At 35.1% G+C, this 16,023-nt stretch overlaps 1 protein-coding gene across 1 annotated transcript in view; it reads left to right on the top strand.

Moving 5' to 3' along the window:
* The window catches only part of LOC150101107 (laminin subunit alpha lam-3-like), a 789,889-nt gene that overhangs the window by 182,851 nt on the left and 591,015 nt on the right, over positions 1-16,023 (top strand). Inside the window, exon 14 of the mRNA XM_090402236.1 lies at positions 15,762-15,863. Coding sequence (XP_090258362.1) covers positions 15,762-15,863 — 102 coding nt within the window. The remainder of the gene's footprint in view (positions 1-15,761; positions 15,864-16,023) is intronic.

Below are 16,023 nucleotides of genomic sequence, written 5' to 3'. Positions count from 1 at the left end.
CCATCATTTTTTATTTTGTTTTAACCAATAAGAATACAATTTGGTCGGCTAAATCCCAAATTGCCAGCCCATCCTCGTTCGTTCAATATCAAAGTAGATACCCAACAGGGTGCACCACGAGAAGGTGAGGATTGGACATTAGGTCAGAAGCCCTGGTCGTTTCTCCGCATTCCTTTAAAGGCTATGTGGAGGTCTCCTCTCAGTTATACAGCTTTGACCCTTAAGCACCCCTTCTTAATTTTATAGGTGGTTTAAAAGGGGCATTAAGGTTATAATGGTAATGGTGTAGAATTCTATTTATTTATTTATTATTATTATTTTTTTTTGATAACTCTTTAATGTATGGGATAGCAATGGTTTTACTGTAATCTATATTATATGTATTTTTTGATGAAGTTTTATGAAGAACTTTATTGATAGTTTATTGATAGAAAAGAAGAATTACAAATTACTAGCAATACATTTATAAATATTGAAAGTTTATTTTTCACTTGGTTAGAACATAATAAATTTAGTTTAATCCTTTATCCAAGTGTGAGCAAACAAAGTTTGCGCCTGAAACGAGTTGCCCGGTGGTGTTGTACCACCTTACAAGGTTTGTGCCTGAAGATACTTTCAGGTGCAAACTTTGTTTGCTCATACTTGGATAAAGGATTAAACTAAATTTATTATGTTCTAACCAAGTGAAAAATAAACTTTCAACATCTTTCTCTAAATCCAGTGTAATTTAATAAAAAGGTGGCACACTGTTTGGCAACTCCTATAGGTGGAGATGACCTTGCTAATGCTTCTGCCTGGTATCTCCACTCGGGCCTGGCTCCCACTGAAGAGACCTCAATAAAGGTCGAAACTAGTCTGGGTAGTGACCCTTCCCTTAATGCATAACATTATTATTTATCCGCAAGGAGATGTGTTTTGCATTATGGGAGATAGTGAGATAGGAGTGATGTTAGCTTGCTCCACCTTTGCAATGAGTTGCCTGGTGTTGTACCACCTTTCCCCAGTTCTGAAGATACTTTCAGGTGCAAACTTTGTTTGCTCACACTTGGATAAAGGACTAAACTAAATTTATTACATTTATAAATAATAGCTATAGCAAAAATACTATCAATAATGTTCTTAATAAAACCTCTTAAAAAAATACATATAATATAGGTTACAGTAAAACCATTGCTATCTCATACATTAAAGAGTTATCAGAAAAAATAAATAGAAATCTACACCATTATGATCTTAATGCCACTTTTAAACTGCCTATAACATTTTAAAAAAAACAAGCATATTCAACTCTTTTAAGGATCCTTTTCTCTCCATTGGCTCACCGTGGAGTTTATCCTGTCTATTGCACCTGTAACTTACTTTATATTGGAGAAACTTGACATATAATCCCTATCCGTTTAAAAATAAATAAATAAATTAAAAAAAAATGACACATTAAATTTAACAATTTTGGTGAAGCAGGCCTCTCAGATCATGCTCTTAACACCACATGTTCTTGGATGTCTGCAGAAAATTTTCTGGTGGGGGGGAGCTTGGAGATAAATAATTACATCAATAAATTTTTATTTAATGATTTCATTTTTTGTTTTTTTTTATTACAAGTAAATTATAGAATACAGTATTGCATCAATACAAAACACATACATAATGTATATAAATTTGCAATATAAAGGAAACAAGAATTAATATAATATATATAAATATACATATATAAATATATATATATAAATAGACAGATAATAATATCAATAATCATGTATCATATATGATTTGAATTTTCCATCTATCGCTTGCAAACCTGTCGATGACATTTTCAATAAATTTCTTCTTTACCGCTTCCTCTTCTAGTTTCTTCCTGTGCACACTAATCATACATAAGCCTGATAAGCACATTTCTGAGATAGTGGACCTTAACCTTCTCTCTGTGTACAAATATTTTAATGTTAACCATGTACAGGGGTGTAATTACACCCCCATGCATTTTCAGTGCAAAATGTAAAGAAAAAACTTTGGCATAAAACTTCCAGCATATATTAGAAGGCCAATCATAGTATAGATTTCATCTGTATCCTACCAAATACAAGGTCGTTTGTATTGCTGTGGATTTCTGGATGCATTGTAATGATCTCTGGCTTTTCTATTTGTTTCACACATAATCATGTTTATAATTGTTTCAGGAATTATTTGTTTGAAACAGTCCATTGCGGAGAGTAGATTTTGAGTTAATATTGCTCTGGTAATTTCCTTCTCTTTCTCAAAATACCTGAAAGTCAGGAACTTTATGTACATCAGGAGGAACATTGGTCTATCTTCTGTGCATTTTTGAGTTTCTATTCGGATACAACATTTTCCAGGATATTCTCAGCATAAAAACCAGCAGCTGAAGCTTCCACAGTAGCTATAGATTCTGCATTTGCTTCTTCTTCTCTTAGTTCTTCATCTAATTGTGGTATATATTCTTCAGCATCATCGTCAAAAGCTGAGAAATAGCCATCAAAAATATCGTTTTCTAATTCCACATCTGAATCATCATCATCATCATCACTTGACATATCTGATGAAGCAACTGATGACACTTTCTCTAAAAGATCTTTCAACTCGGAACTGGTACTATGCCTTTTTCTTCCTGTCATAATTATCTAAAATATCCACAAAAGAAAAAAATATTCTATAAAAAACTACAATAAAAAAAAATAAACATATCACAAAACAAATTTACAAACTTAGTAGTAATAAGTACTATAAAATAAGCAGTAATGAAGGGGAAAAAAAAGCAATAAACACAGCAGATAATAGTTCGTAATTCACAAGACGATGTCAGATATGAAAACCATAAACACTTACCACTAATTTAATAAAAAAACATATATTACTTTGAAATGAAGCAAAGACTGAACTGAAACTGCATCAAATCATTTTAGAGATAATGAAATTATTCTACAGCGTACACCAGTAAGCTGAACAAAAAATTACTAAAAACGAAGAAAAATATACATGCTCATACAAGAATCATACATAGTTCCAAAGCGAATATGGTAGCAAAGCAAAAAATATATATTTCAGGCAACAGGAATGTAAATACAAAACAAAGTATAGGAAAATACTAATGCAGCCGCTTACAAAAACCAGTTTTTGTATGGAGAATATTGCGGTGCATATGCAACCATGTACACAGTTAAGCGCTCAGGTGCCTTTTGAAGCCTTACTACTACATTCAAATACACCGATTTCAATGAAATGTTTTTTCAAATTGTGTGTGAAACATATCACAGATAGCATTCCTAAGAAAACTTTGGAAATTTTCCACTTGGCAACTTTTTATTTACATTTTTATTAGCTTGGGATGTGTTTGCACCCCTATACACAGAGAGAAGGTTAACTGTGTTTTCATGCATCTCAAGGTGCTGAAATTTCTTTCAATGGTACAGGTCATAACAGGTAATGTCATACCAATAGTTATTGCTGAATTAATAGAAGGGAAATAGTCGCAATATTCCAAAACTTCTGGTAAAGGTTGGGGAATAACAGTCGAAGGAAACTTTGTCCATTTTTCATACCATGTTGTTGCTTCTATTTCTAAATATTGTAAATTGTATTTTTCGCTTACTCATGACATTGTTTTGGAACTTTATTTTATCTATTTTTAGAATATTCTTGGGATGAAACTGAATTACTGAAAATGCTATTTCATTATCCAAGAAAAATCTTAATTTTAATGATGAAATTAAAGAATCTAAATATAGGATAAATATTGATTGCCTATAATAGTCTTCAGGTGTGATTCCAGGTTAATTGCATCTATATATCTGTATGGACATCGTCTAGGTACTTCTATTTTTATTGTTAATTTTTCAGCCATATCTAGTAAAAGTTATAAATCTCTTCAAACTTTTCTTCAGATTTTTCCCTATGAAATGCAGATATTTTAACTAAGTCCTCAATATGTTAGTGAGCAGCTAGTAAATCTACATCTATGGCTTGTAATGCTTGGATTATTAGTTCAAGAATAGCAGAATATTTTGCTATTATATTTAAACAAATAATAAACATTGAAGTACTGCAAGATGTTACTAAGCGATGCGCTTCTTGATGTTTGATTCTGTCCAGTTAATAGACATTTCTTCTAATTTATTGAAAATGAGTTGAAAATTCTTTGAAAAAACCGATATACTTTGATCCTTTCCTGCCATACTTGCACAGCCATCGTATCCTTGTCCAATTAAATAATTATTCAGTGCATTTATTTAAAATAGCAGAACTAATACTTTTTTGAAGTCCATCTGGTTTCTGAAAGTAAAGGAATTGTTGGCACGGTGGCTCTTCATTTTGGACTTTCTCTAAAAAAAATTTTACTATAGATTTTATAATTCCCATTGTCTGGCGAACTTCTGGTACAATGTTTAAATCATTCACAACTAGGTTTAATCCGTGAGACGCACAATGTACGTTAGTGACTTTTGAATATATATTTTTTATCTGGGCTTGAACTCCAGCTTCCTTTCCTGCCATACTTGCACAGCTATCATATCCTTGTCCAATTAATTTGTTCATGTCCAAACCATATTCAGTACATTTGTTTAAAATAGCAGATCTAATACTTTTCGCATCCATATCATAGAGTTTAGTAAATCCTAAAAATTCTTCCCTTATATTTTTATTTTTGTTAACAAACCTAATTCCAAGTGAAAGCTGCTCTATTCCAGCGATATCTGCGGTTTCATCAGCTAAGATTGAAAATGCAATAGATTTATTTGCAGAAGATACAATGCTTTCTTGTATTTCATAAAGTTCTGTTAGTTGATGTTCAATTCTTACAGACATTTACCAGGCATTTGGTGAAGCTTTCATCAAATGATCTTTTAAAATTAAGTCTCATGCTTTGATCCAAAATTGAAATAAATCATGTAAATTTCCAGAATCACTCCTTTTCACTCATAATGGTGAAGCATGTGTGGCACAAAATACAATGGCTGATAAAATAGAACATAATTTAATTCTACTGGACTCTATAGTATTTTGTACTGATTTATCAATTTAACAAATTATATCTTTTTCTGGATGTTTGTGGATTGTTATAAAATTCTGTGCATCAGTAGCAGCTTCTTTATGTCATTCAGATGGCATATGATTTCTGGCGGTTTGATTAAAATCTTTATATTTTATAAATGGAGTTTTTATAAATGCACCTTGACAGCCCTGATGTACTTTTGATACAAACAAAATGCAGTATTTGCAAAACGCACCTTTTTGTAGTTTTGAATAACACAACTGTGGTGAATATTCCTCACCAAGCAAATCTAAACTGTCTCTTTTCAGAAGAATCTTTTTTGAAATCATAGTCCTTGTTGAGGACATAAGTATTAGAAAGGATTTCGAATTTTAAAGTTAGTATTGTTAGAAATTATTCATTCAGAATCTAACATAAGAATTTGGCTAACTCAGATAATACCTGGTTAACAGCACAGTTCTGAATTTATGTTATATAGGAAGTTGTGTAATAACATGTAAATCGCACTAGAAAAATCTTGTAGTTGAAAACTAAACTGAGGGATTATCAGATAAATAAATTGATAATAAGGAAATAGTAGTATAATCTTGTCCCATTAAGCTGTCTTAAACTTAATAAGTTGCCAAAGAAGTTGAGAGTACGAGTGCAAAGGTCGAGTTACATATGCACGTATCGGCTGTAATGCCGCAAGCTACAACGTATGAGGAAGATGACGCATGCGGGATTCCCTAGAATACAGCACCTAACGGCAGCTAGGACTTTGAGGATCGTCTTGAGGGCATGAAAACTAAGGGTCGTGCGGAAAAGAAGGGACAAAATATAAGGCAATGTGCGCGATAATACAGGGCTTTTTTTCTGGTTGTTCCTGACTTCACCTCAAGGATTCCTGACTAGTGGACGGAATAGGGACGAGCGAGAGGGTCCCACAATGCCGGATAAAGGACAGGCATCCTGAGTAAGCTGAACAAGATTCCATGACGAGCAGCACGCGAATCATCGGCCTATGCAGAAATTGTGTCAGTCGCCGGATGTTCCACTCGAGTAGGAGCAGAGACAACACTGTATCGAGGCAGTGAGAAGCATGAGTCCGGAAGAACTCGAACTAAAACGGACGGCGTGGTCATAAGCCTATTGCAGAAGCAACCGATCGAAGGAGGACCCGAATAACACCTGGCCGTTAACAGACCTTCGGAAAAAGAATGGGTAACGTAAAGACCTGTTTGAATGAGACAGAATATAATGTTAGATTATATTAAGTGGACAATTCATAGTGGACTATAATAAGGATTTGTATTATTTGATAGAGTAATTCTGCTGAACAAAGGAATGTCAGGAATGAAATTTTAGCTGCATGTGACTGAGATTATATGTGAATTTGTAATTTTGTAGATGATCTATACCAGAATAGTAACGGTTTGCGAAATGTCTTTAAATGTAGCATGCAATAAGAGTTTGATTTAGAATAACATAGTTAGCTAGTTTTAATGTTTTATAGTTTGTGTGTGATTAGCAATTTGATCTGTGAGTGTTTTGTTAGATTAGCATTGAGTAACTAACTTAGCAAGAGATTTTGAAAAGCTTAGTATCCTATTCCAATTATAGTTGTAAGGTGTAATTTGTTCCAATAAACATGTTTTGTTGTATATGCCTGACTCATGCCTGATTTTGAGAATTCAAATTACCACTTGCAAAAATTTAGAACCACAGCGGGAGGGAACTTAATGAAAGTGTTTGAGTAATAGATTATTAGCCACGATTGCAATTAGTACCAGTATCTATTTAGTGTATATTAGAATGAATGCCAATTAACCTAGGAATATTCCCTGAATTTTGAATAAGCTCATATTATAGGACTCTGGCTGGTGCAGCAATAAAAAATAAATTTGCCAGTGTCCGAAAAGGAATCATTCCTAGGTAGAGTTGTGTTAGGCACACTTTAAGGAAGTATATTAGCATATTACAGCAGTGAAGTAAGTAAGAGAAAAAATAAATAAATATAAAAGGAAGAGAGAAAGAAAGATACAAATAAATAGACAATATCTTTAACAATAACGAAAGATAACGAAGATATAACAATATTATAGCGGAAACTCCAACATAAGAACCAATATCATATTCTAATAAATTATTTGATAAAATTGACTCGTCAGTCATTTTGAATTGATGTTCCAGGAATCAGATCAACTTGTGTATCTGAAAGCTGTTTTTCCTGCTCAATTTCTATTTTACGTCTTTTTGCATTTTTTTCTAGGGAAGAAAAATAATTCTTTATATCCATTCTGAAAGAGGGGAAACACAAATAAGAAAATTTTTTTTAGAATAAAACTATAAACACATTATTTTCATTTTACATCGCTCTTGCACGGAGGGTGTAAGGTTACATATCTCAATCGCTTTTATTATTACCATATTTATTCGAATATACCTTGTGACAGTATGCACAAGCAAATAGAAGAAATGAGTGGAAGGAGGGTGATTATTATGGGAGATTTCAACTACGGTCGCATTGATTGGAGTGAGGAGAGGATACACGGTAGGAAGGAATTGGATTTTATGCGGTTATTAAGGAATAACTATCTGCGACAGCATGTAATGGAAAATACTAGGGGTCAGAGAGTGCTTGACCTAGTAATTGCATCTGAGGATTTGGCTGTAACAAATATGACCACATTGCCACCAATTGGTGAGAGTGATCATAGGGTCTTGGGAGGTGGCTAAAGGTGTGGCATTTACAATTAAGACAGAGTACATGTAGAATTATCGGGCTAGTAAGTATGACAAGCTTAGGAGTTTGATTGGTTCAGTGCCATGGCATGTAAAACTGCAAGGGCTAGAAGTTGATAGTGCATGGGAGGCAGTTAAGAAGTGTTTGCATGAAGCAATGGTTGACTGTATGTCTAGAGTCCGAATAATAAATCAAGTAGGGGTTAAATGGATGAATAACACCATTAAGCTTGAGCTGCAAAAAAAGAAACAACTATGGAGGGAATTTAAGGAGAAAGGTGACCGGCAGGCACATGAACGGTATAAAGCGCTGGCCAGAAGGGTAACGAGTGTGGTAAGAAAAGCAAAAAAGGATTACGAAAGAACATTGGCCATGCAGGCTAAAGAGAATCCTAAACAGTTTTTTCGATATGTTGCAAGTGAAAGAAAAAATGTATATGGCAGAATGATTTTAAAGAATGCCGATGGTAGGGAGGTAACTGAATCAGTTGAGATAGTTGAGTTACTGAGTGAGCACTTTGCAAAAGTATATCATCCAGGTGCTGACATTGCAGAAACGAATAAACCAGTAGATTATACGGGAATTGTGGTTAATGAAGTGGAGGTGAGTAGTCTATTGCATAACCTCGATGTCAATATATCTGTGGGATTGAATGGTATACCAGCTCGTGTTGTATGAGAAGCAGCTAAAGAATTGTCAGTACCCTTGACCATTTTGTATAATTTGAGTTTCGGGTCTGGGTTAGTCCCGAGTGGTTGGAAAAAGGGGAAAATAGTTCCACTGCATAAAGGAGGTTCCAAGACTGCTGTTGTGAATTACCGACCGATTAGCATATCAGGAATCATTGTCAAGGTCTTAGAGAAATTAGTCAAGAAAAGAATACAGGATTGGATAGATGAAAATGGGATATTTTATGGGGGACAACATGGTTTTGTGAAGGTTAGATCATGCCTCAGTAACTTGCTCATGTTTTATAACACAGTGACGGCTGAACTGGATAGGGGTAATGGGTTTACAGTAATACTACTGGACCTTGCCAAGGTTTTTGATAGGATACCACATGGAACCCTAATCAGTAAACTGGAGCAGATGGGGATAGATATAGGGTTGGTGAGATGGATAGGAGGGTGGTTGAAGGAGAGATACCAGAGAGTGGTTTATGTAGGAGTGGAGTCTAAAAGATGGCTTGTGACTAGTGGTGTGCCGCAGGGCTCTGTTCTTGGACCACTGCTTTTCAATTTATTCATCAATGATATAGGAAAGGATTTGAGAGGAAGTGTTCACTTGTTTGCTGATGATGCAAAGTTGGGTAGAGCAATTGTGAGTGCACAGGATGTCAAAATTTTACAGGATGATTTGGATAGTTTGGAGGACTGGGCTAGGAAAAATGGATGTAAATTTAATGTGGCAAAGTGTAAGGTTATGCACTTTGGGGTGAAAAGAATAGCAGCAGTATATCGCATTGGTGGAACCGTACTCCAGGAAATTGAGGCCAGGGATTTGGGAGTGTTGGTGGATAGGGAATTGAAGTTTAGGGGGCACATTGCAAAAGTGACTAAATCAGCTCATCAAATCACTTGGCTTCTGAAAAATACTTTAACATTCAGAGACAAACAAGTTGTTGTTCCTCTGTATCGAGCCTTGATAAGACTCCATCTGGACTACTGTGCCCAGTTATGGGCACCAGGGTTTCTTTGTGATGGGGAGAAAGTGGAGAGGATCCAGAAACGAGTGACTAAGATGATAGCAGGTCTGTGGAATGAACCTTATGAGAATAGGTTGAAGATTTGTGGGTTGCAGAAATTGGTCCATAGGCGAAGGGGGGTGATATGATTGAGACATTCAAATTACTGAAGGGTTTTTATAAGATTGATCCAGAAGATATTTTTGAAAATATGACTGGTGGTGGGAGGACTAGGGGCCATGAATGGAAGCTGGCCAAGAGCGTGGTTGACAAGGGTGTTAGAGCTAGGTTTTTTACTTGGAGAGTAGTGAATGAGTGGAATAAGCTTCCAGAGTCTGTTGTGGGTGCTACGACTGTGAACGAGTTCAAGGCAAGGTATGATAGATATTGTGTGAATGTCGAATGGTTGTTCCTGACATGATGTTAGGGCCTCCCTCGATGAGTCTGTCGACTCCTTGGAGTTGCCCGGAACAATAATAATAATAACTTCAAATAAATATGGAAAAAAATTGTGGTGCAAGATATATGCAGGGATTTTCAAAAACTTAAGTTTTCAGGACAAAAAACTGAAAATGAGTATGATTTATCAAGAATCTCCTGTTCGCTATCGCTACTTTCGTTCTTGAGAGTGGTTTCTTCGTATGCATCGTCAAAGTCGCTTATCCAAATAGCATCATCTTCTTTCCTATTATTTCTAGCAAAATTAACCATTAATTTACAACACTTGATGTACATCCTTCTTGAATGACTAATGAATGCTAAATGACTAATGCTAAATGGACAGCAGTTGTAGACCAGTAGAGATAGAGCAGCTATGAAGATGTGCATATGATCAGTGCGGTATTAACAAAAGATCGTGCGACCAAACGACAAAGGTGAGCCAATAATTGTTGTGTTGAAGTGCTAATTCTCTTCATCCGAATTCCATAATATCTGAAACTGCCATAACAATATTTACTATATATTTCTTAGTTTTAACAAGTTAATGACTGGGTGGTGTTTTGTCCGTTTATCATTCCAATGGAACTTCTCATTACCGTTTGTGTACCGCTCCCGTGTTGCATGGGCAGGCTCAACTCATACTAAGTTTCAACCTTTTGGTTGAATTTTATTGCACAGATTATATGGCGTGTTTAAATTCGTGGTAGAATGTTAGTCTTTGTGATCTGTCTTAATGACATTGAAAATTTCAAATGCAATCAAACACTTATTTCAATTAATTGAAAAATTGGATGCTGTGTTTGCCTGTGCAACATATGGTTTTGCTTGAGTCTATACAGCATAGTTTCTGTTGGGGGGGGGGGGATGTGATTCATTAGTTAGTGCTGTTTTTATCCCAGTTGTCTGTAATTGCACTATTTGTTGAGAAATATATTACACAGACTGCAAATGTTCTCTGTACCTTATTCATTGATACAATAAAACTACTTGTTCTTGTTGTGTAGGGCATGTTGTTTACTGCATGGAGCAAGTTACTCGCCCCAACATGAACATGTTTAAACATTTTTTTGTGTGCTTGGTATATACGAAACTTTTTAATATCTTTTTTTCATAAAATAAAATCAGGGCTGCGAGTTATATTTCAGTAAATACAGTATAATTTGGGGAAATTTTTTACTCGCAAATGGGTGGGACACTCACCCACTCCTCTGCAGACTCCCAGGGTTCTTTACATCTAACTTTAAATTTTTCAGGAAATGAAAATGTATACTAAAATATTAATTAAAAAAAACTGTAATCAATACTTTCCTATATTTTGGCAATGTTACATTGCCATCTTCTGGGAACATAAAACTATGATATGTGCATGCAGGCACTAGCAACTAGCCAAAATTGCCGAAATATAGGAAGGTATTGATTAAAGTTATTTAATTAATATTTTAGTATACGTTGTCATTTCCTGAAAAATTTAGTCATAGTTCTTTACATCATGTTTATTAAACATGATATCAAAATTGGAGATGTTAATGTCAGCTCTTTGCTTTATGCGGATGATGTTATACTTCTAAATAAATCCGCTACAAGTCTACAAGATTCCCTGACTAAATTGAATAACTGTTGTAATAGATATGGTATTGAAGGTCAGCAATAAAAAGACAAAGACAATGAAAATAGGCAGAATCGTTGAAAATGTCAACTGTGTTGTGAACAGAGAACCTGTGGAACAAGTAAAACATGTCAGCTACTTAGGCACGATTTTTAGTGAAGATGGTAAATTAAATATGGAAATAGACAACAGAGTCAACAAAGCTGGTATGGTATTCAGTCAATTGAATAAATTCATATGGAATAAGAGAGAAATTAGTCGGAACACTAAATTAGCTGTATACGAGACAGTGTTCAAACCAGTTTTAACTTATGTATCTGAGAACTGGGTCAGAAGTAAAACACTTGGCCAAAGACTAGAGACCGCAGATATGAGAGTCCTGAGAAAGATTATAGGTGTGAACAGATGGCATCAGTGGCAATATCATATTAAAAGCGAGGATATTAGGAAAGAACTTGACATTGTCAGCATCCAGGAATGCGTTAGCAGAGCTGGTCTCATGTTGTATGGTCACTTAAATAGAATGGACAAGGAAAGATTAGCAAAACAAGTGTTCTCTGCCAAGCTGGCAGGAAAACGACCCAGAGGAAGACCAAGATATAGATGGATTGATACTGTACAAAGTGCCTTAGGTGATAGAAATATAAGATCTGATAATGTTGGAGTCTTGACAAGTAACAGACTGATTTGTAGCAAAATTGTAGATAGAAAGTTAGTAATGATGTAAATTTTTCATATAGTACTATCATATCCTGTACACCCCATGAGGGTTCATGGCAGGAATTTGATGATGATGACAGTCTTTGATAAACTGCTTTATTCCTAACCCAGTTATCAGATCCAAATGTTAAAATTGGATTTGAACAATGCCTTGTGTGCATTGGTTGGAGAGTGAGTATGCTAACTACTTGGCCAACCAGGCTAGCACTGTTTTAAAGGAAATAATATCTATAGCAGTGATATAATAGTATCTATTATTATGATGTAAATTTTGCTTACACTCTTTTAAAGAAATACAAATATGGATGGTTTTGATAACACAGTAAATATAGTTTTACCAAAAACTGTTCTGATTTCTCTGGGATTTCATCCACAAGTGACTATATTTTTTAACTCCCAAACTACTGGTATGTTGCTGTTATGTGTAACTCATGAAGCTGTTTTGCTCTTTTAAAGTGGATTTCTTGCAACAATATAAATGCATTTTTTTTATCACTTCACTCAACGTTAATCTGGTGGCATTTTTTGTGAATTATGAATCGCAGATCAGCTGTCATGTTTGTAGAAATTAAACATGGAAAGTAAAACTTACGTAAAGATTTAACAGATATAACAGATTGCCTTAGTATTGAAAGCATCCTCAGTACGTTGACAATGTTCCATTGTCAGTGTACTGAAGTTCAAAAATTAAACTCCAACTTTACCTAATAATTTATGTATTCCTCTGTTTCTAATAAGTTCATTAATTCACTTAGGCATGGACTCTATCAATGTAGAATATGTTTTTATTATTTCTGCATCTCAAAACCATACTTTTATAATGAATTGTATTAAGTTATCCTTTGTATCACAATTGAATTTTTGAAGTCTCTTTTTCACTGCGGCCCACAAATTTTCTATTGGGTTAATGTCAGGAGCGTTCACTGGCCACTGAAGCCATTGGATGTTGTAATTTTTGAGGAATTCTTTCACAAGTTCTTTGTCTTTCTGGATCTGTGAGACCACTCTGTCTCCAATATTTTTATATTATCATAATCTTCATCATAGTTTAGTCACACTATGATACAATGTGAAAAGAGATTTACATTAAAAATTAAAGATTGCAAATTATGGCCCATTCATTTGCCCATCTGTCTAGCTTATTCAAATCCTCTTGCAGGGCTACCACATCTGCACTATTATAATAACCCTTCCTAGCTTTGCATCATCCGCAAACAACTGAATATCCCCCTGCAATCCACAGATAATGTCATTGATATAAAGGTTAAACAATATAGGTCCCAGTACTGGTCCCTGTGGGACCTCACTTGTAACCCTCTGCCTCCTTGAAACTGCCTCACCATACACAACTCTCTGATACCTATTGGACAGCCAATCCTGAATCCAGTTGACCAAGCTGACATCCAAACCTATGTGCTGCAACTTAAATATCAGCTTATCATGTAGTACCCTGTCAAATTCCTTCGCTAAATCCAAGAAAATGGCAGTATATGCCTTTCCCTTATCTACTGCTCTTGTAACTTTATTATAAAAGGCTAGCATATTATTAAAACAAGAGTGTCCCTTCACAAATCCATGTTGACTCTCACAGATAACATTACCCTCATCTGCCCAATACAGTCCCTAACTAATTTCTCCAAGATCTCAACAACTACTGATGACACACAAACTGGCATATAATTAGACACTTCCAGTCTGCTACCGCCCTTATGCAATGGCACTATCTTACCTTCCTTCCGTTCCCTGGGTACCTTTCCCATAGCCAGACTTTCATTGAAAAGCCAGGTCAAAGGAGCTGTCAGTTCTTTAGCACATTCTCTCAAAACTCGTGAAACATCATCCAGTCCCACAGCTTTACTGACATCCAGAGTACTCAGTATTTGGAATACACTCTCCTCCTGCACTCTAAATCTTGAACCTGCCCTATCCCTCTAGTATTAAAATTTACTCCTCCAGGATGAAATACACCAATAAAGTGTTCATTGAACAATTCCACTATGTCCTCTGCATCAGTCACTCTATTCCCATTTTTATCCCACAATATCATTCTTCTACAATCATTTTTCCTCCTACTGGCCACATAGCTAAAAAATTCCCTAGGATTTTCTTTGGATCTTAGGTTCAATCTCTTCTCATATTCCAGTTTCACCTTCTTTACCATACTAGTCACCCTCCTGGCCTGTGTCTTATATTCTTCATGCATCTGCTCTTTATTTATCATCCTTATATCTCTTCCATAGCCTCTTTTTCACATGCAGTTCCTGTTTAATATTGTTTGTCATACATTTTGCACCAAATTGTGTCCTCTTCTTCACTTGTGAAATACATCTTATTTCACATTTGTTAGCAGCAATTTTACTATTGCTGCTAACAAATATTCCTTCACAATTTCCCAAGCACTAATGATATCCTGGCCTTCCAATTCCTCCCTCCATGAAACTTCCCCAAGTTGATGTCTAAGACTATTATAATCAACTGCCTCATAATTCCACATATGTTCCTGTCTCTTTGATACTCCTGCATGTCTATTCATCTTCAAAGTCAAAACCACATGGTCACTCTCTCCAACTGGTGGGGGAGAGATGTCACCTCAGTTATTATCAATTCTTCTGATGCTGTGACCAAATCCAAGACTCTTGAACCTCTTGTTGTCTCTATTACTTGTTGCCTAAGACATTTGTCCCTCAAGAATTCTAGAAATTCCATTCCCTTTTTGCTACATGCATCTTCCTCTCCCCAATTTATACTGCTGTAGTTAAAATTTCCCATAACAATCATTCTTCTTGCACTTGCCAAGCTCAACTCTCTGGTCCCCATCTCATGGTCCTCACCCTCTGTGCTCCTTGCATTTTGCAGCCATTGTTTCATGATTTAATATTGAAATATATATTAGTACCTGAAATATTATTATTAGACACCTCCAGGGAGTACAAAGACTCATCAAGGGAGAGTGTGCCAACAGCATCGAACGATTGGTCCCCTTCCAACTACTAATTGCCCTCAAACTTACTTAACTGAGCAGAGGCTCTACTAATCGACCAACCATTGCTCACATATAGAAACATTATATGCTTTTCTGCACCAGTCCATAATCCACCTTAGTTATTTTTGCATTTCTGTTATGTGACAATGCACATAATGATACCTATTTGTGATTCACCAAATCTATAATGAATTTCACAATCCCATAGTTAGTTATTTACTAAGAAACCAAAGCTGCCTTCATTATTGGTTGTTTATTTTTTTCTACAACCACAATCCCATTTTTAACTTTCTTTTCAATCCAGAGTTTGCAAATGTGCAAATAAAACTCATGCCTATAAACTCAACTGCTTTCCACATGGCAAGATCATATTAATTATTCATTATTTATTTTTCTTTCAATAGAATACAAGTTTGATGCAGTGGTCAGCAGAGTATTTGAGATGAATGGTTTTATCTCAGATTGTTGTGAAAATGTATTAAGAATTCATTCATTCGTAGTAGAAATATAACATTTCATTATTTTAAGTATTATAAATTTTATGAATGCATGGTTGATTCTTTTGTACAATTTGTTTTTATGATAATATTCCAGCTGTATTCTTATGGAGCAGATTTGAAGTTGACAGTAAGCTATGTTGTAGCAAGAGGTGATACTTCAGGAACTTATACTGAAGGACCAGATGTAATATTAGAGGTAATGTATGCTGTTAAAATAAATCCATATTTTAGGGATTTTATTTTACAAAATTGCTATTAAAAAAGGTACATTTGTCTTAGACAGTTGTTTTTGCAAAATGATGCCTTAAGTTAATAAATGCAGAGAAAAATTGATGTAAGGATTGATGGCTTCAGAA

Source organism: Typopeltis vanoorti, chromosome 12 (assembly GCF_054136105.1).
Source record: "Typopeltis vanoorti isolate ZY-2024b chromosome 12, IOZ_Tvanoo_1.0, whole genome shotgun sequence".
Lineage (NCBI taxonomy): Eukaryota > Metazoa > Arthropoda > Arachnida > Uropygi > Thelyphonidae > Typopeltis > Typopeltis vanoorti.
The sequence above is the reverse complement of the archived record's forward strand: the minus strand, read 5'-3'. Positions and strand labels throughout refer to the sequence as shown.